The sequence below is a fragment of the Excalfactoria chinensis genome, chromosome 1 (assembly GCF_039878825.1).
Source record: "Excalfactoria chinensis isolate bCotChi1 chromosome 1, bCotChi1.hap2, whole genome shotgun sequence".
NCBI classification, from domain to species: Eukaryota; Metazoa; Chordata; class Aves; order Galliformes; family Phasianidae; genus Excalfactoria; species Excalfactoria chinensis.
Genome location: NC_092825.1, coordinates 65,116,160 through 65,135,740, shown reverse-complemented (window position 1 = coordinate 65,135,740; position 19,581 = coordinate 65,116,160). Strand labels below are relative to the sequence as shown.

General features: G+C 51.0%; 1 protein-coding gene across 19 annotated transcripts in view; it reads right to left on the bottom strand.

Annotated features, from left to right (window-relative positions):
• Nucleotides 1–19,581, bottom strand: part of PPFIBP1 (PPFIA binding protein 1) — a 135,604-nt gene that overhangs the window by 46,180 nt on the left and 69,843 nt on the right. For all 19 annotated transcript variants that reach the window (XM_072328872.1, XM_072329276.1, XM_072328340.1 and 16 more), the window contains one exon: nt 708–913. In XM_072328872.1, coding sequence (XP_072184973.1) covers nt 708–913 — 206 coding nt within the window. The remainder of the gene's footprint in view (nt 1–707; nt 914–19,581) is intronic.

Below are 19,581 nucleotides of genomic sequence, written 5' to 3'. Positions count from 1 at the left end.
AGGACTCTTTGGTGGCCCTGTTAGGATGTCACCAGTCACAGAGCACACAGAGGCAAAACCAGTCAGAGCTTAGACAGTGATGCCATGTAACTTACCTTTTGATAAACACATTTTCTTTCCCACTGTACTTTTCATGTAGCCCCCATGTTTAACTCTATTTGATTTTTGGGGAAACCAAGACATAGGGAGATAACAGCCTTACTAGATATATTTTGGTGTATTTTAAAAACAGAGATGATAAAAAGCGGTGGATTTACAAACACAAAAAACACAAATACTGTTTAGTTTCTAGGTTAAAGGGATGCTGAGCTTTTACTACTCACTTCTGTTATAAATCAGGTAAAGAAACCCAGTGACAACTCCAGCCCCTGTAGAAAATGCACTGCCAAAAAAGCTTTTTAGTGAAAGGTTCATACTGAGAGCAACTTTTTTCCATGTATGTGTCTGACTCCTATAAAAATGTCTTTCCTCAGTCCTCTGAAATGAAACTTCATTTATTGAAAACGTTTTGCTCACCAAAACAAGGCACAATGTACATCAAAGAACGCATAAGTCAAGTCACTGCATGAGGCACTAGGCAGCAGATTTTCTGAGGCCCCGCGGCATCACCTCTGAAACAAAACCCTGTATATTTGCTTTTACGAAATGCACCCAAGAGCTTCCAACTGCCCTGCATAAAACACGGGTGAAAGAAAGTGAGATGGTACCATTTGACTTTGGAGCCATTCAATCAGAGCCTCTGCTGTTGAGTCTGGGACCTGGCAGCGCAGACCCTCTCTCTCATCTGCCTCCATCATCTCCAGCAAGCCTCGCAGGTCCTCCACCAGATGCAGCGCCCGCAGGCCCCCCATGAAAGGGGAAGTGGGGGACTGGCAGTCAAAAATGCCATTGGAGTATTCCAGTGCCTTCGAACCTGGGTAGAGTAAAAACACACAGTGAAGCACAGGACAAACAGATTGGACAGGCAGCCATGGGAGACCTGCAGCAAGGATTAGAAATGTCATGTGGCATTTGCTGATGGTGGGAATTGATCTTAACCGAATTCAGTGCAGGTGCTACATCCTGCCCCCTCCCTGCACTGTGCCCTGTATCACTTCGCAATTTGGAGAGGGGTAAGCCCTTGCTGACATGTGTTTGGAGTTTCAGCATCTCTGACAGTTTTAGCGGACAGAAGGAGTGGGCTGATGAGACAGAAGACACGTGTGTTACAACAGTGCCCAAGAGCTCAAAGCATAGGCTGGGCTACTGCTCTCAGGGATATATCAGAGGCTGAAAGCACTGTGGAGGGAACAGGCTTAGCTGATAATGCTTTGAGTCACCCTGCAGAGGCTGCACGACCCAAGTCAGACGCTGATGGTTTCCAGAGGAAGCTGTGCTCAGTACTTTTCATGCAGAAATTTGTTACGCTGCTCCAGTGCGCTGTAATTTTGTTATACTTTTCCAAGAATAGAGAGACATATGAAGACAAGTAAAAAGACTAAATCACTTCAACAAGGAAAAAAAAATTGAAGTTCAGCAGCTAGGCATTAGCACTGATGCTTGCATGTTAATAAAGAAAATATATCTCTCATTTGCATAAACTCACAGTATTTACGTTTGACCTACATTAAAAGTTGCTGTATGTTAAGTAAGGAAGGAAACTACAAATTCAGGATTAAAGTTGATTTTAATAAACCCAGCTAATTCCAACTAGGATTTCAGCATACTGATTTGTGGCCTTAATACTGTAAAGCCTCAGCACAATGAGATGTGCTCATCACAGAACACCAGCTTTTGTACTGTCAACTTTTGGAAACTACAGAGATATGCCATACATGCCCTGTCATGAACCTTCATTCATCTCATCTGGGAAGCCAAAAAAAAAAAGCAAGCATAATTCCCTTCAGAAAAAAATAGAGAGAAACCCTCACAAAAGCATAACAGCTGATATTCTTTTATTATATCATTTATTAGGTCTGCTTAGATACACAGATAAATTAGGCCTGTGGTAAATTAAAAACCTCAATAGCACTTTTTTTTTTTTTTTTTAAATATATATATTAAATCTTATCCTGCCAACTTAGGCTCTTGGAAACACAGATGGCGCTATCTGATCCGAATACCAGTATCTACTTGTGGAAATTTCCAAAGTCACAGCCTAAATGTATTTTTAGAGATCATTAGGATCCAACTGAATCCACTTCACACATGTGCCTGCTATATGTGCTTAATACTTTTAAGAAAACTGCAGAGAAAAGTTGTTGTTTAAGCAAAACTCACACACACTATGATTTTTTTTTTCCTCCCTGAGGGAAACTATTTTAGATAGAACTGCTAAAGTTTTCATAAACCTTGTTGCTACTCTAAAAGAGTATTTTCTCATCTTGGGTAGCTGTTTGTATAGCTTTGCAGGAGTAAGATTGAAATATCAACTTATTGCTGCCTTGCTACCCTGTGTTGTGTATTTATATTATTTTCTAACTCACTATATTCAACATAAAAAGGCATCCTGGCCTGTTTAAGAAATAGTGTGGCCAGCAGGAGCACAGAGGTGATCATCCCTCTGTACTCAGCTCTGGTGAGGCCGCATCTCGAGTACTGTGTGCAGTTTTAGGCTCCTCACTACAAGAAAGACATTGAGGCCCTGGAACGTGTCCAGAGAAGGGCAACGAAACTGGTGAGGGGTCTGGAGCACAAATCATATGAGCGGCTGACGGAGCTGGGATTGTTTAGCCTGGAGAAGAGGAGGCTCAGGGGAGACCTCATTGCACTCTACAACTTCCTGAAGGGAGGTTGTTATGAGGAGGGGCTTGGCCTCTTCTCCCAGGCAATAAAGAGGACCTGAGCAAATGGCCACAAATTGTATCAGATGAGATTTAGACTGGACATCAGAAGGAACTTTTTCTCTCAGAGAGTGGTCAGTTGGTCACAAACTTGGCGGCCCATGTCAACTTCATGAAGTTCAACAAGGCCAAGTGCCCTGAGCTGGGGCAATCTCAAGCACAGATCAAGGTTGGGTGCAGAATGGCTTGAGAGCAGCACTGAGGACAAAGATTTGGCGGTGTCAGATGATTCAGCACGAGGTGGCAATGTACGCTTGCAGCCTGGAAGGCCAAATATACCCCGAGTTTCATGAAGAGAAGCGTGACCGGCAGGTCAAGGAGGTGGTTCTGCCCCTCTACGCTGCTCTTGTAAGAGCCCACATGGAGTACTGCGTCCAGTTGTGGGGACCCCAACACAAGGACACCGAGCTGTTGGAGCAGGTCCAGATGAGGGAAATGGAGATGATCAGAGGGCTGGAGCACCTCCTCTATGAGGACAGGCTGAGAGAGCTGGGGCTCTTCAGCCTGGAGAAGAGAAGGCTGCAGGGGGACCTTACAGCAACCTCCCAGTATCTGAAGGGAGTCCACAAGAAAGCTGGGGAGGGACTTTTTATAAAGGCGTCTAGTGACAGGATGAAGGAAAATGGTTTTAAACTGGAAGAGGGCAGATTTAGAATACGGACCAGGAAGAACTTTACTGTGAGGGTGGTGAGACATTGGAACAGTTTACCCAGTGAGGCTGTGGACACCTCCTCTCCCTGGAAGCACTCAAGGCCAGGCTGGACGCGCTGTGAGAAACCTGGTCTACAGCGAGGTGTCCCTGTCTAGAGCAGGTTGGAACGAGATGCTCTTAAGGGTCCCTTCCAACACAAACCATTCTAAGATTCTATGACAGAAAAACAGACCAGCTCTCCCACATTAGTTTCAGTGTCATTTACTTATAAAACAGGCTCTGGGACAACCCCATCAGGTATTTGTTCCACGTGCAGCATCACCTGTGATAGTAACCAAGGAAGCCTACAGCAGGCCTCAGGACTCAGCAAGCTTTTTTGGCTCAAAACAGGGCCAGCTGGAGCAGCTTACCACGAGTGCACCCAGAAGGGCCTCCATGCAGGGTTGCCGCGTGTCATTCCATGGCATTGTGATGCAACAGTGGGTGAGCGTGACATAAAGCTGCAGGCTGGAACTCCGGCTGGGGTGGCCTCAGTTCGCTGCTGCTGGAGCGAGAGGTGGCAGTGGAGGGTTGCAGCTCTCAGAGAGTTCCTACTAGGAGCAATGGAGCGCTGTAGCACTGCTGGATTGCGAAATCCAGATGAATTTCTAAGCAGAGCGGGGAAGAGCGGAAAGGTGAGCGCTGCTACATCAAGCGAGAGCTGAGTGCAGCAGCCTGGGGTATGCGGGGCTGCTCTGGGGCTGTAGATGCTCTCCAGAGGCTGAGGGACATTTCTTCTCATGCTGGTGCTGGAGAAGGCTTGCAGGGAATCGCACCTCTCTGCACATCCCAGCATCGGGTACAGAAGTGGGGAGGGAGCTGCCAAAGGGAGCGGAGGTGGGCTGGAGAGGGGAATGGAGTGTCTGAGTGTTCAAGCGTGTCTTTGTCTTTCTAGCTCCGACCCGGAGGACAGAAAGTTGGAGCAGGAGGTAGCGGGCTGCTGGACCTTCCACTCGGGGTCAAAATCCCTGTGCAGCCCAGCACCAAGCCTGTCTTCAGCAGGACAAAGCTGGGGGAAAAGGTGAGAGGAGGAGGGAAGCGTCAAAAAGACCTCTTGTTTCCTGGGGTTGCCACCATGCCAAGGAGGCCTTGTGGCCACCGGCTCTATTGTGGGAGCTGTGGCCCTTTGCCCCAACTGCATATGGGAATGAGGGGATGCTTCTGGCTCCACAGCAGGGAGACAACCAAGGGCTTGCCAATAGCAGTGCCCGCCAGTCAGGAGAGGGTCTGAAAACTGGGCTCTTCACACTGGACGAGCTCTCCTGCAACAGTTCCCTCACCGTATCTGGCACCAGGCAAGCAGGCAGCTGCTGGCCATGTGTTGGGATGCCGGGGCCAGGCACCCATCTGGCACAGCCAGAAATGTGGAGACCAGGTCGTTCCTGGAGGAGGGTGCAACCTTCTGCTCTCCCTCTGGGAGGACTTAGAAAAACCCCCACATGACTGTTTGGGAAAGAGGCAAGAGGCCAGCCTGTGGGTGTGAGCAGCTTGGAAGCGTCTCTCTCTTTGCTGCTCTCTCCTTCCCCATTCACACTCTACAACACATCTCTTCCAGCTCCACCAGCCGCATCCTCAGTTCGACCTGAGCGATCCGTTCTCTCACCGGCTGAGCTCAGAATACAACAGCCTGCACGACCCGCATCTGCGGAAGTTCCACAACCGCAAAGACAACCTGCGGAACCTGAAGAAAAGAGGCTTGGTCACTGAGGATGGCAATGTAGGTTTGGCTCTTGGGCTGACCAACACAGGTCTCCTCAGGAGGGCTTTCCAGGCTGCCAGGCAGGGGCCTGACACTGCAGCCAGGAGTCCTCTTGGCCCTGGGAAGGAGGGAGGAGGCAGCGGCCCCCCAGATGGGGACAGGAGAGTGAAGAGGAGCAGCTCCCCTGCTGCTGGGGGTCTGCACATTGGTGGGCAGCTACCTCGGCAATTTTGAGTGCCATCTGTCATTGTCTCCTCTGTAGGTTGTCTGCACTCTGAAAGAGTTCAATGAGTACAGGCAGTACCTGACCAGGCTGAAGCTGGATCACAAGCAAGCAAAGAGGCGAGAAGAGGTAGGCAAAGCCCAGTATTGGAAGGCTCCTGTGTCAGCAGCATGGCCCTGAGGGCATGGGCTTTACTTGATGGATCTGAGGGAGATAGGGAAAGTAGAAAAGGTGACGGACTGGCTGGTGGTCTAGGCATTGAGGCATGGAAAGGACAACTCAGCTCAGAGCTGAGCTAGCACAGCGTGCTGGTGTGAAGGCAGCCTGGAAAGCCACTTGCTTACAAACAGAGCACTGTGGCAGCCATGCCCTTATTGCAAGGCTGAAGCAGGGTGCTTGCCCTCATCTGCATAAAGCATCAGCACTTAGGGTGGGAAGCACTCTCTAAGACAAGTCCAAGCATCAACCCGCTGTTTCCTTCCAGGAGGAGCTTCTTCGGGCGATTTCCAACTTGAAGAAATCTGCCGACAGACTAAAGAAGGCCATGTCCGATTTCCAGCCCGGTCCCGTGGATTACATTGTGGGTACAAAAATCAGACCCACAAAGCTTCATAAACCAGCTGGCCCCTCTCCTTCATGCCATAATCTCCTGTCTGGACAACGCAGAAGGCAAGTGGCTTTGATGGAGCATGGCCTTCAGGGAGACTCACTGAGCACACGGCGTGCAATGAACCTGCCTGAGAAATTACCCAAACCTGAGTTGGGCAGGGAAGGCTCCAAACTCCCCAGAAGCATCCATACTGCTTCTGCAACAGACTCCAGACTCCCCAGAAGCATCCAGGCTGCTTCTGCTTCAACAAGAAAACCACAGCTCCCTGGACACTGCAAATTCAGAGGGATGTCTGAAAAACAAGCAGGGAGTCTTCCAAGTCTTCCAGAGAAGACTGGGACTCGGCAGAGAGAAGTAAAGGGGAAGCTGAAGGCACCAGATCATCCTGTCTGCTCCTTAAGGAATATTCCCCAAAAGAACATCCGAAATGTATCTAGGAGCACCAAAAGAGCAGAGCCTTCAAAGATTCCACCTCTCAATACCGAGCAGAAAATTGCATTGCTGGCTTGGAATGTTGCAGGGAGCATGGTGAAGAAAGCCTGGAAGTAGAATTCCTTCAAATCCAACACGCTGCACCTGAGCCAAGGCCAGCAGCCAGGCTGTGGGAGCAGTCCATTACTCGAATAACATTCAGAACAGGAAAACCAGAGGAAGGGAAGCCTCTGACAAAGCATCCTCACAGGCTTCCTTCACAAAGTCATACTAGAAGCCTCTGAAAGTGGAACATGTTGCAATTGTAGAACCACCTTTGTAGCTTCTCACTCTGAGCAAGACTTTGGCTGCAAATATTCTGAAACCATCGAGCTTCCCACCAACCATCTCCATCAGAGGCAGCCGCAGCCATCCCAAGTGCCTCAGTAGTGGCAGAGCAGGAAGGAAGGACGAGGCTCATCAGAAGAGCAGAGCCCAGCAACAAGTAAGAGAGAAAAGCTGCCCATGATCCAACCAATACCAAGCGCTGCTGACGTGTCTCATCTGAGTAGCAGCATTTGTCAACAGTTTATGGCCTGGTTCAGCCCGGTTCCACGCCCAGCGGGGCGGAGGGACCTGCAGATCCAGGCCCCGGGGAAGGGAAAAGGGAAAACAAGTAGAGACATGGGCGAAAAACCAAAACAGTGGCAACGATCTGAGAAGAAACACACTCATTTACCAAAGAAGATATCAGAATGCAAGATAACACACTGCAGTACAATATAATACAACATCATTAGAATTAAAACCAATAAAAACAAAAAAAATAAATTACAAAATGTGTCTGAAAACTGAAGTCCTTATTCTAAAGCCGAGGTGAGACAACCCAGGGAGCTCACATGCTGCTGGGATCAAAAAGGAAAGGGGAGGTCAAGTGATTTACGAATGGCTTTTATCTTTTGCTCAGAGCAGAAAGGGTGACAGAGCAGCAAGCAATCCTCTGGGGGATGTAGCTGTTCTCTTCTGGGACAGGCAGTGCGACAGGCTTGGGGCAGAATGGCTGGATGACTGTGAAGAGGAAAGGGACCTGGAGGTGTTGGTCGATGCTCGGCTCAACATGAGCCCACAGTGTGCCCGGGTGGCCAAGAGAGCCAACGGCATCCTGGCCTGTATAAGAAATAGTGTGGCCAGCAGGAGCAGAGAGGTGATCATCCCTCTGTACTCAGCTCTGGTGAGGCCGCATCTCGAGTATTGTGTGCACTTTTAGGCTCCTCACTACAAGAAAGACATTGAGGCCCTGGAACGTGTCCAGAGAAGGGCAACGAAACTGGTGAGGGGTCTGGAGCACAAATCTTATGAGGACCGGCTGAGGGAGCTGGGATTGTTTAGCCTGGAGAAGAGGAGGCTCAGGGGAGACCACATTGCACTCTAGAACCTCCTGAAGAGAGGCTGTGATGAGGAAGGGATTGGCCTCTTCTCCCAGGCAATAAAGAGGTCCCGAGGAAATGGCCACAAGTTGTATCAGATGAGGTTTAGACTGGACATGAGAAAGAACTTTTTCTCTCAGAGAGTGGTCAGGCACTGGAATGGCTGCCCAGGGAGGCGTTGGAGTCGCCAACCTGGCAGTGTTCAAGAGGTGTCTGGATAGGGAGCTAGGAGATATGGGTTAGTGGTTTGCTGTAGGTATGGTAAAGGGAGGACGGTTGGACTAGATGATCTTGTAGGTCCTTTGCAACCTTGTGATTCTATGATTCTGTGATTTAATCAGGAGCGCTTTAACCTAGAGTTACTAGGGGTGGGGATCCTCAAACCTGGACCTGAGCTCCACCTGAGGATAAATGAGGAGCTGACAGAGTTTATGGGTTAAGGTTGAGAGGAAGGAAGGGGAAGGTGACATCATGGTGGGGGTCTGCTACAGGCTGCCTGATCAGGAAGACCGAGTGGATGAGGTCCTCTGTAAACAGATAGGAGTAGCTTCACGTTCAAAAAGCTTGGTCCTCATAGGGGACTTCAACCACCCTGATATCTGTGGGATTGACAACAAAGCATTGCACCAGAAATCAAAGAGGTTTCTGGAATATGTGTTGATGATAACTTCCTCTTCCAAGTAGTACAGGAACCTCAAAGATCAGGTTAGGAAAGCTAAAACCCAGGCAGAAGTAAATCTAGGACAGAAAGGGGAAGAGGTATATCAGTGATTAAAAAGAACGTAAGGGAGGATGTGGGCCCTCTCTGGAAGGAAAGTAGAGGCCTGGTCATGAGGAACACAGAGAAAGCTGAGGTGCTCAATGACTTCTTTGCTTCAGTCCTCGCTGGCAAGGGCTCTAGGGCACAGAGCCCAGACTGCAGAAAGCAACAGGAAAACTTGGAGAAGCTGGATCTGTCTGCTGTAAGTGAAGATCAGGTTCAAGTCCATCTAAAGAATCTGAAGGTGCACAAGTCCAAGGGACCCAAAAAGATCTACCTCCAGGTTCTGAGGGAACTGGTGGATGAACTTACCAAGCTGGTATGTGTCATATTTGAAAGGTCAGGGCAGTCTGGTGAATCTGATCCCACTGATCAGAAAAGGGGAAACATAACCCCCCTTTTCCAGAACGGGAAAAAAGAAGATCCAGGGAACTAGAGGCCAGTCAGTCTCACCTCCGTGCTTGGTAAGATCACGGGGCAGATCCAACTGAAGGCCCTACTGCACCACATGGAAAATAAAGACAAGGTGACTGGTGATCATCAAAATGGTTTCACCATGGGCAAGTCACACCTGACAAACTTGGCGGCCCATGTCAACTTCATGAAGTTCAACAAGGCCAAGTGCCCTGAGCTGGGGCAATCTCAAGCACAGATCAAGGTTGGGTGCAGAATGGCTTGAGAGCAGCACTGAGGAGAAGGACTTGGGGGTGTCAGGTGATTCAGCACGAGGTGGCAATGTACGCTTGCAGCCTGGAAGCCCAAATATACCCCGAGATTCATCAAGAGAAGCGTGACCGGCAGGTCAAGGAGGTGGTTCTGCCCCTCTACGCTGCTCTTGTAAGAGCCCACATGGAGTACTGCATCCAGTTGTGGGGACCCCAACACAAGGACACCGAGCTGTTGGAGCAGGTCCAGATGAGGGAAATGGAGATGATCAGAGGGCTGGAGCACCTCCTCTATGAGGACAGGCTGAGAGAGCTGGGGCTCTTCAGCCTGGAGAAGAGAAGGCTGCAGGGGGACCTTACAGCAACCTCCCAGTATCTGAAGGGAGTCCATAAGAAAGCTGGGGAGGGACTTTCTATAAAGGCGTCTAGTGACAGGATGAAGGAAAATGGTTTTAAACTGGAAGAGGGCAGATTTAGAATACGGACCAGGAAGAACTTTACTGTGAGGGTGGTGAGACATTGGAACAGCTTACCCAGTGAGGCTGTGGACACCTCCTCTCCCTGGAAGCACTCAAGGCCAGGCTGGACGCGCTGTGAGAAACCTGGTCTACAGCGAGGTGTCCCTGTCTAGAGCAGGTTGGAACGAGGTGCTCTTAAGGGTCCCTTCCAACACAAACCATTCTAAGATTCTATGACAGAAAAACAGGCCAGCTCTCCCACATTAGTTTCAGTGTCATTTACTTATAAAACAGGCTCTGGGACAACCCCATCAGGTATTTGTTCCACGTGCAGCATCACCTGTGTTAGTAACCAAGGAAGCCTACAGCAGGCCTCAGGACTCAGCAAGCCTTTTTGGCTCAAAGCAGGGCCAGCTGGAGCAGCTTACCACGAGTGCACCCAGAAGGGCCTCCATGCAGGGTTGCCGCGTGTCATTCCATGGCATTGTGATGCAACAGTGGGTGAGCGTGACATAAAGCTGCAGGCTGGAACTCCAGCTGGGGTGGCCTCAGTTCGCTGCTGCTGGAGCGAGAGGTGGCAGTGGAGGGTTGCAGCTCTCAGAGAGTTCCTACTAGGAGCAATGGAGCGCTGTAGCACTGTTGGATTGCGAAATCCAGATGAATTTCTAAGCAGAGCGGGGAAGAGCGGAAAGGTGAGCGCTGCTACATCAAGCGAGAGCTGAGTGCAGCAGCCTGGGGTATGCGGGGCTGCTCTGGGGCTGTAGATGCTCTCCAGAGGCTGAGGGACATTTCTTCTCATGCTGGTGCTGGAGAAGGCTTGCAGGGAATCGCACCTCTCTGCACATCCCAGCATCGGGTACAGAAGTGGGGAGGGAGCTGCCAAAGGGAGCGGAGGTGGGCTGGAGAGGGGAATGGAGTGTCTGAGTGTTCAAGCATGTCTTTGTCTTTCTAGCTCCGACCCGGAGGACAGAAAGTTGGAGCAGGAGGTAGCGGGCTGCTGGACCTTCCACTCGGGGTCAAAATCCCTGTGCAGCCCAGCACCAAGCCTGTCTTCAGCAGGACAAAGCTGGGGGAAAAGGTGAGAGGAGGAGGGAAGCGTCAAAAAGACCTCTTGTTTCCTGGGGTTGCCACCATGCCAAGGAGGCCTTGTGGCCACCGGCTCTATTGTGGGAGCTGTGGCCCTTTGCCCCAACTGCATATGGGAATGAGGGGATGCTTCTGGCTCCACAGCAGGGAGACAACCAAGGGCTTGCCAATAGCAGTGCCCGCCAGTCAGGAGAGGGTCTGAAAACTGGGCTCTTCACACTGGACGAGCTCTCCTGCAACAGTTCCCTCACCGTATCTGGCACCAGGCAATCAGGCAGCTGCTGGCCATGTGTTGGGATGCCGGGGCCAGGCACCCATCTGGCACAGCCAGAAATGTGGAGACCAGGTCGTTCCTGGAGGAGGGTGCAACCTTCTGCTCTCCCTCTGGGAGGACTTAGAAAAACCCCCACATGACTGTTTGGGAAAGAGGCAAGAGGCCAGCCTGTGGGTGTGAGCAGCTTGGAAGCGTCTCTCTCTTTGCTGCTCTCTCCTTCCCCATTCACACTCTACAACACATCTCTTCCAGCTCCACCAGCCGCATCCTCAGTTCGACCTGAGCGATCCGTTCTCTCACCGGCTGAGCTCAGAATACAACAGCCTGCACGACCCGCATCTGCGGAAGTTCCACAACCGCAAAGACAACCTGCGGAACCTGAAGAAAAGAGGCTTGGTCACTGAGGATGGCAATGTAGGTTTGGCTCTTGGGCTGACCAACACAGGTCTCCTCAGGAGGGCTTTCCAGGCTGCCAGGCAGGGGCCTGACACTGCAGCCAGGAGTCCTCTTCTTGGCCCTGGGAAGGAGGGAGGAGGCAGCGGCCCCCCAAATGGGGACAGGAGGGTGAAGAGGAGCAGCTCCCCTGCTGCTGGGGGCCTGCACATTGGTGGGCAGCTACCTTGGCAGTTTTTGAGTGCCATCTGTCATTGTCTCCTCTGTAGGTTGTCTGCACTCTGAAAGAGTTCAATGAGTACAGGCAGTACCTGACCAGGCTGAAGCTGGATCACAAGCAAGCAAAGAGGCGAGAAGAGGTAGGCAAAGCCCAGTATTGGAAGGCGCGTGTGTCAGCAGCACGGCCCTGAGGGCATGGGCTTTACTTGATGGATCTGAGGGAGATAGGGAAAGTAGAAAAGGTGAGGGACGGGCTGGTGGTCTAGGCATTGAGGCACGGAAAGGACAACTCAGCTCAGAGCTGAGCTAGCACAGCGTGCTGGTGTGAAGGCAGCCTGGAAAGCCGCTTGCTTACAAACAGAGCACTGTGGCAGCCGTGCCCTTATTGCAAGGCTGAAGCAGGGTGCTTGCCCTCATCTGCATAAAGCATCAGCACTTAGGGTGGGAAGCACTCTCTAAGACAAGACCAAGCATCAACCCGCTGTTCCCTTCCAGGAGGAGCTTCTTCGGGCGATTTCCAACTTGAAGAAATCTGCCGACAGATTAAAGAAGGCCATGTCCGATTTCCAGCCCGGTCCCGTGGATTACATTGTGGGTACAAAAATCAGACCCACAAAGCTTCATAAACCAGCTGGCCCCTCTCCTTCATGCCATAATCTCCTGTCTGGCCAACGCAGAAGGCAAGTGGCTTTGATGGAGCATGGCCTTCAGGGAGACTCACTGAGCACACGGCATGCAATGAACCTGCCTGAGAAGTTACCCAAACCTGAGTTGGGCAGGGAAGGCTCCAAACTCCCCAGAAGCATTCATACTGCTTCTGCAACAGAATCCAGACTCCCCAGAAGCATCCAGGCTGCTTCTGCATCTGCAACAGACTCCAGACTCCCCAGAAGCATCCAGGCTGCTTCTGCTTCAACAAGAAAACCACAGCTCCCTGGACACTGCAAATTCAGAGGGATGTCTGAAAAACAAGCAGGGAGTCTTCCAAGTCTTCCAGAGAAGACTGGGACTCGGCAGAGAGAAGTAAAGGGGAAGTTGAAGGCACCAGATCATCCTGTCTGCTCCTTAAGGAATATTCCCCAAAAGAACATCCGAAATGTATCTAGGAGCACCAAAAGAGCAGAGCCTTCAAAGATTCCACCTCTCAATACCGAGCAGAAAATTGCATTGCTGGCTTGGAATGTTGCAGGGAGCATGGTGAAGAAAGCCTGGAAGTAGAATTCCTTCAAATCCAACACGCTGCACCTGAGCCAAGGCCAGCAGCCAGGCTGTGGGAGCAGTCCATTACTCGAATAACATTCAGAACAGGAAAACCAGAGGAAGGGAAGCCTCTGACAAAGCATCCTCACAGGCTTCCTTCACAAAGTCATACTAGAAGCCTCTGAAAGTGGAACATGTTGCAATTGTAGAACCACCTTTGTAGCTTCTCACTCTGAGCAAGACTTTGGCTGCAAATATTCTGAAACCATCGAGCTTCCCACCAACCATCTCCATCAGAGGCAGCCGCAGCCATCCCAAGTGCCTCAGTAGTGGCAGAGCAGGAAGGAAGGACGAGGCTCATCAGAAGAGCAGAGCCCAGCAACAAGTAAGAGAGAAAAGCTGCCCATGATCCAACCAATACCAAGCGCTGCTGACGTGTCTCATCTGAGTAGCAGCATTTGTCAACAGTTTATGGCCTGGTTCGGCCCGGTTCCACGCCCAGCGGGGCGGAGGGACCTGCAGATCCAGGCCCCGGGGAAGGGAAAAGGGAAAACAAGTAGAGACATGGGCGAAAAACCAAAACAGTGGCAACGATCTGAGAAGAAACACACTCATTTACCAAAGAAGATATCAGAATGCAAGATAACACACTGCAGTACAATATAATACAACATCATTAGAATTAAAACCAATAAAAACAAAAAAAATAAATTACAAAATGTGTCTGAAAACTGAAGTCCTTATTCTAAAGCCGAGGTGAGACAACCCAGGGAGCTCACATGCTGCTGGGATCAAAAAGGAAAGGGGAGGTCAAGTGATTTACGAATGGCTTTTATCTTTTGCTTTGAGCAGAAAGGGTGACAGAGCAGCAAGCAATCCTCTGGGGGATGTAGTTGTTCTCTTCTGGGACAGGCAGTGCGACAGGCCTGGGGCAGAATGGCTGGATGACTGTGAAGAGGAAAGGGACCTGGGGGTGTTGGTCGATGCTCGGCTCAACATGAGCCCACAGTGTGCCCGGGTGGCCAAGAGAGCCAACGGCATCCTGGCCTGTATAAGAAATAGTGTGGCCAGCAGGAGCAGAGAGGTGATCATCCCTCTGTACTCAGCTCTGGTGAGGCCGCATCTCGAGTACTGTGTGCAGTTTTGGGCTGCTCACTACAAGAAAGACATTAAGGCCCTGGAACGTGCCCAGAGAAGGGCAACGAAACTGGTGAGGGGTCTGGAGCACAAGTCTTATGAGGAGCGACTCAGGGAGCTGGGATTGTTTAGCCTGGAGAAGAGGAGGCTCAGGGGAGACCCCATTGCACTCTAGAGCCTCCTGAAGGGAGGCTGTGATGAGGAAGGGCTTGGCCTCTAATCCCAGGCAATAAAGAGGTCCTGAGGAAATGGCCACAAGTTGTATCAGATGAGGTTTAGACTGGACATGAGAAAGAACTTTTTCTCTCAGAGAGTGGTCAGGCACTGGAATAGCTGCACAGGGAGGCGGTGGAGTCGCCACCCTGGCAGTGTTCAAGAGGCGTCTGGATAGGGAGCTACGAGATATGGGTTAGTGGTTTGCTGTAGGTATGGTAAAGGGAGGACGGTTGGACTAGATGATCTTGTAGGTCCTTTCCAACCTTGTGATTCTATGATTCTGTGATTTAATCAGGAGCGCTTTAACCTAGAGTTGCTAGGGGTGGGGATCCTCAAACCTGGACCTGAGCTCCACCTGAGGATAAATGAGGAGCTGACAGAGTTTATGGGTTAAGGTTGAGAGGAAGGAAGGGGAAGGTGACATCATAGTGGGGGTCTGCTACAGGCTGCCTGATCAGGAAGACCGAGTGGATGAGGTCCTCTGTAAACAGATAGGAGTAGCTTCACGTACAAAAAGCTTGGTCCTCATAGGGGACTTCAACCACCCTGATATCTGTGGGATTGACAACAAAGCATTGCACCAGAAATCAAAGAGGTTTCTGGAATATGTGTTGATGATAACTTCCTCTTCCAAGTAGTACAGGAACCTCAAAGATCAGGTTAGGAAAGCTAAAACCCAGGCAGAAGTAAATCTAGGACAGAAAGGGGAACAGGTATATCAGTGATTAAAAAGAACGTAAGGGAGGATGTGGGCCCTCTCTGGAAGGAAAGTAGAGGCCTGGTCACGAGGAACACAGAGAAAGCAGAGGTGCTCAATGACTTCTTTGCTTCAGTCCTTGCTTCAGTCCTCTAGGCACAGAGCCCAGACTGCAGAAAGCAACAGTAAAACTTGGAGAAGCTGGATCTGTCTGCTGTAGGTGAAGATCAGGTTCAAGTCCATCTAAAGAATCTGAAGGTGCACAAGTGCAAGGGACCCAAAGAGATCGATCTGCAGGTTCTGAGGGAACTGGTGGATGAACTTACCAAGCTGGTATGTGTCATATTTGAAAGGTCACGGCAGTCTGGTGAATCTGATCCCACTGATCAGAAAAGGGGAAACATAACCCCCCTTTTCCAGAACGGGAAAAAAGAAGATCCAGGGAACTAGAGGCCAGTCAGTCTCACCTCCGTGCTTGGTAAGATCACGGGGCAGATCCAACTGAAGGCCCTACTGCACCACATGGAAAATAAAGACAAGGTGACTGGTGGTCATCAAAATGGTTCCACCATGGGCAAGTCATACCTGACAAACTTGGCGGCCCATGTCAACTTCATGAAGTTCAACAAGGCCAAGTGCCCTGAGCTGGGGCAATCTCAAGCACAGATCAAAGTTGGGTGCAGAATGGCTTGAGAGCAGCACTGAGGAGAAGGATTTGGGGGTGTCAGATGATTCAGCACGACGGTCCCTTCCAACACAAACCATTCTAAGATTCTATGACAGAAAAACAGGCCAGCTCTCCCACATTAGTTTCAGTGTCATTTACTTATAAAACAGGCTCTGGGACAACCCGATCAAGTATTTGTTCCACGTGCAGCATCACCTGTGATAGTAACCAAGGAAGCCTACAGCAGGCCTCCGGACTCAGCAAGCCTTTTTGGCTCAAAGCAGGGCCAGCTGGAGCAGCTTACCACGAGTGCACCCAGAAGGGCCTCCATGCAGGGTTGCCGCGTGTCATTCCATGGCATTGTGATGCAACAGTGGGTGAGCGTGACATAAAGCTGCAGGCTGGAACTCTGGCTGGGGTGGCCTCAGTTCGCTGCTGCTGGAGCGAGAGGTGGCAGCGGAGGGTTGCAGCTCTCAGAGAGTTCCTACTAGGAGCAATGGAGCGCTGTAGCACTGCTGGATTGCGAAATCCAGATGAATTTCTACGCAGAGCGGGGAAGAGCGGAAAGGTGAGCGCTGCTACATCAAGCGAGAGCTGAGTGCAGCAGCCTGGGGTATGCGGGGCTGCTCTGGGGCTGTAGATGCTCTCCAGAGGCTGAGGGACATTTCTTCTCATGCTGGTGCTGGAGAAGGCTTGCAGGGAATCGCACCTCTCTGCACATCCCAGCATCGGGTACAGAAGTGGGGAAGGAGCTGCCAAAGGGAGCGGAGGTGGGCTGGAGAGGGGAATGGAGTGTCTGAGTGTTCAAGCGTGTCTTTGTCTTTCTAGCTCCGACCCGGAGGACAGAAAGTTGGAGCAGGAGATAGCGGGCTGCTGGACCTTCCACTCGGGGTCAAAATCCCTGTGCAGCCCAGCACCAAGCCTGTCTTCAGCAGGACAAAGCTGGGGGAAAAGGTGAGAGGAGGAGGGAAGCGTCAAAAAGACCTCTTGTTTCCTGGGGTTGCCACCATGCCAAGGAGGCCTTGTGGCCACCGGCTCTATTGTGGGAGCTGTGGCCCTTTGCCCCAACTGCATATGGGAATGAGGGGATGCTTCTGGCTCCACAGCAGGGAGACAACCAAGGGCTTGCCAATAGCAGTGCCCGCCAGTCAGGAGAGGGTCTGAAAACTGGGCTCTTCACACTGGACGAGCTCTCCTGCAACAGTTCCCTCACCGTATCTGGCACCAGGCAAGCAGGCAGCTGCTGGCCATGTGTTGGGATTGCTGCTCTCTTTGCTGCTCTCTCCTTCCCCATTCACACTCTACAACACATCTCTTCCAGCTCCACCAGCCGCATCCTCAGTTCGACCTGAGCGATCCGTTCTCTCACCGGCTGAGCTCAGAATACAACAGCCTGCACGACCCGCATCTGCGGAAGTTCCACAACCGCAAAGACAACCTGCGGAACCTGAAGAAAAGAGGCTTTGTCACTGAGGATGGCAATGTAGGTTTGGCTCTTGGGCTGACCAACACAGGTCTCCTCAGGAGGGCTTTCCAGGCTGCCAGGCAGGGGCCTGACACTGCAGCCAGGAGTCTTCTTCTTGGCCCTGGGAAGGAGGGAGGAGGCAGCGGCCCCCCAGATGGGGACAGGAGAGTGAAGAGGAGCAGCTCCCCTGCTGCTGGGGGCCTGCACATTGGTGGGCAGCTACCTCGGCAGTTTTTGAGTGCCATCTGTCATTGTCTCCTCTGTAGGTTGTCTGCACTCTGAAAGAGTTCAATGAGTACAGGCAGTACCTGACCAGGCTGAAGCTGGATCACAAGCAAGCAAAGAGGCGAGAAGAGGTAGGCAAAGCCCAGTATTGGAAGGCGCGTGTGTCAGCAGCATGGCCCTGAGGGCATGGGCTTTACTTGATGGATCTGAGGGAGATAGGGAAAGCAGAAAAGGTGAGGGACGGGCTGGTGGTCTAGGCATTGAGGCACGGAAAGGACAACTCAGCTCAGAGCTGAGCTAGCACAGCGTGCTGGTGTGAAGGCAGCCTGGAAAGCCACTTGCTTACAAACAGAGCACTGTGGCAGCCGTGCCCTTATTGCAAGGCTGAAGCAGGGTGCTTGCCCTCATCTGCATAAAGCATCAGCACTTAGGGTGGGAAGCACTCTCTAAGACAAGACCAAGCATCAACCCGCTGTTCCCTTCCAGGAGGAGCTTCTTCGGGCGATTTCCAACTTGAAGAAATCTGCCGACAGACTAAAGAAGGCCATGTCCGATTTCCAGCCCGGTCCCGTGGATTACATTGTGGGTACAAAAATCAGACCCACAAAGCTTCATAAACCAGCTGGCCCCTCTCCTTCATGCCATAATCTCCTGTCTGGACAACGCAGAAGGCAAGTGGCTTTGATGGAGCATGGCCTTCAGGGAGACTCACTGAGCACACGGCGTGCAATGAACCTGCCTGAGAAGTTACCCAAACCTGAGATGGGCAGGGAAGGCTCCAAACTCCCCAGAAGCATCCATACTGCTTCTGCATCTGCAACAGACTCCAGACTCCCCAGAAGCATCCAGGCTGCTTCTGCAACAGAATCCAGACTCCCCAGAAGCATCCAGGCTGCTTCTGCATTTACAGCAGACTCCAGACTCCCCAGAAGCATCCAGGCTGCTTCTGCTTCAATAAGAAAACCACAGCTCCCTGGACACTGCAAATTCAGAGGGATGTCTGAAAAACAAGCAGGGAATCTTCCAAGTCTTCCAGAGAAGACTGGGACTCGGCAGAGAGAAGTAAAGGGGAAGTTGAAGGCACCAGATCATCCTGTCTGCTCCTTAAGGAATATTCCCCAAAAGAACATCCGAAATGTATCTAGGAGCACCAAAAGAGCAGAGCCTTCAAAGATTCCACCTCTCAATACCGAGCAGAAAATTGCATTGCTGGCTTGGAATGTTGCAGGGAGCATGGTGAAGAAAGCCTGGAAGTAGAATTCCTTCAAATCCAACACGCTGCACCTGAGCCAAGGCCAGCAGCCAGGCTGTGGGAGCAGTCCATTACTCGAATAACATTCAGAACAGGAAAACCAGAGGAAGGGAAGCCTCTGACAAAGCATCCTCACAGGCTTCCTTCACAAAGTCATACTAGAAGCCTCTGAAAGTGGAACATGTTGCAATTGTAGAACCACCTTTGTAGCTTCTCACTCTGAGCAAGACTTTGGCTGCAAATATTCTGAAACCATCGAGCTTCCCACCAACCATCTCCATCAGAGGCAGCCGCAGCCATCCCAAGTGCCTCAGTAGTGGCAGAGCAGGAAGGAAGGACGAGGCTCATCAGAAGAGCAGAGCCCAGCAACAAGCCAGAGAGAAAAGCTGCCCATGATCCAACCAATACCAAGCGCTGCTGACGTGTCTCATCTGAGTAGCAGCATTTGTCAACAGTTTATGGCCTGGTTCAGCCCGGTTCCACGCCCAGCGGGGCGGAGGGACCTGCAGATCCAGGCCCCGGGGAAGGGAAAAGGGAAAAAAAGGGAAAACAAGTAGAGACATGGGCCAAAAACCAAAACAGTGGCAACGATCTGAGAAGAAACACACTCATTTACCAAAGAAGATATCAGAATGCAAGATAACACACTGCAGTACAATATAATACAACATCATTAGAATTAAAACCAATAAAAACAACAAAAAAAATTACAAAATGTGTCTGAAAACTGAAGTCCTTATTCTAAAGCCGAGGTGAGACAACCCAGGGAGCTCACATGCTGCTGCGATCAAAAAGGAAAGGGGAGGTCAAGTGATTTACGAATGGCTTTTATCTTTTGCTCTGAGCAGAAAGGGTGACAGAGCAGCAAGCAATCCTCTGGGGGATGTAGTTGTTCTCTTCTGGGACAGGCAGTGCGACAGGCTTGGGGCAGAATGGCTGGATGACTGTGAAGAGGAAAGGGACCTGGGGGTGTTGGTCGATGCT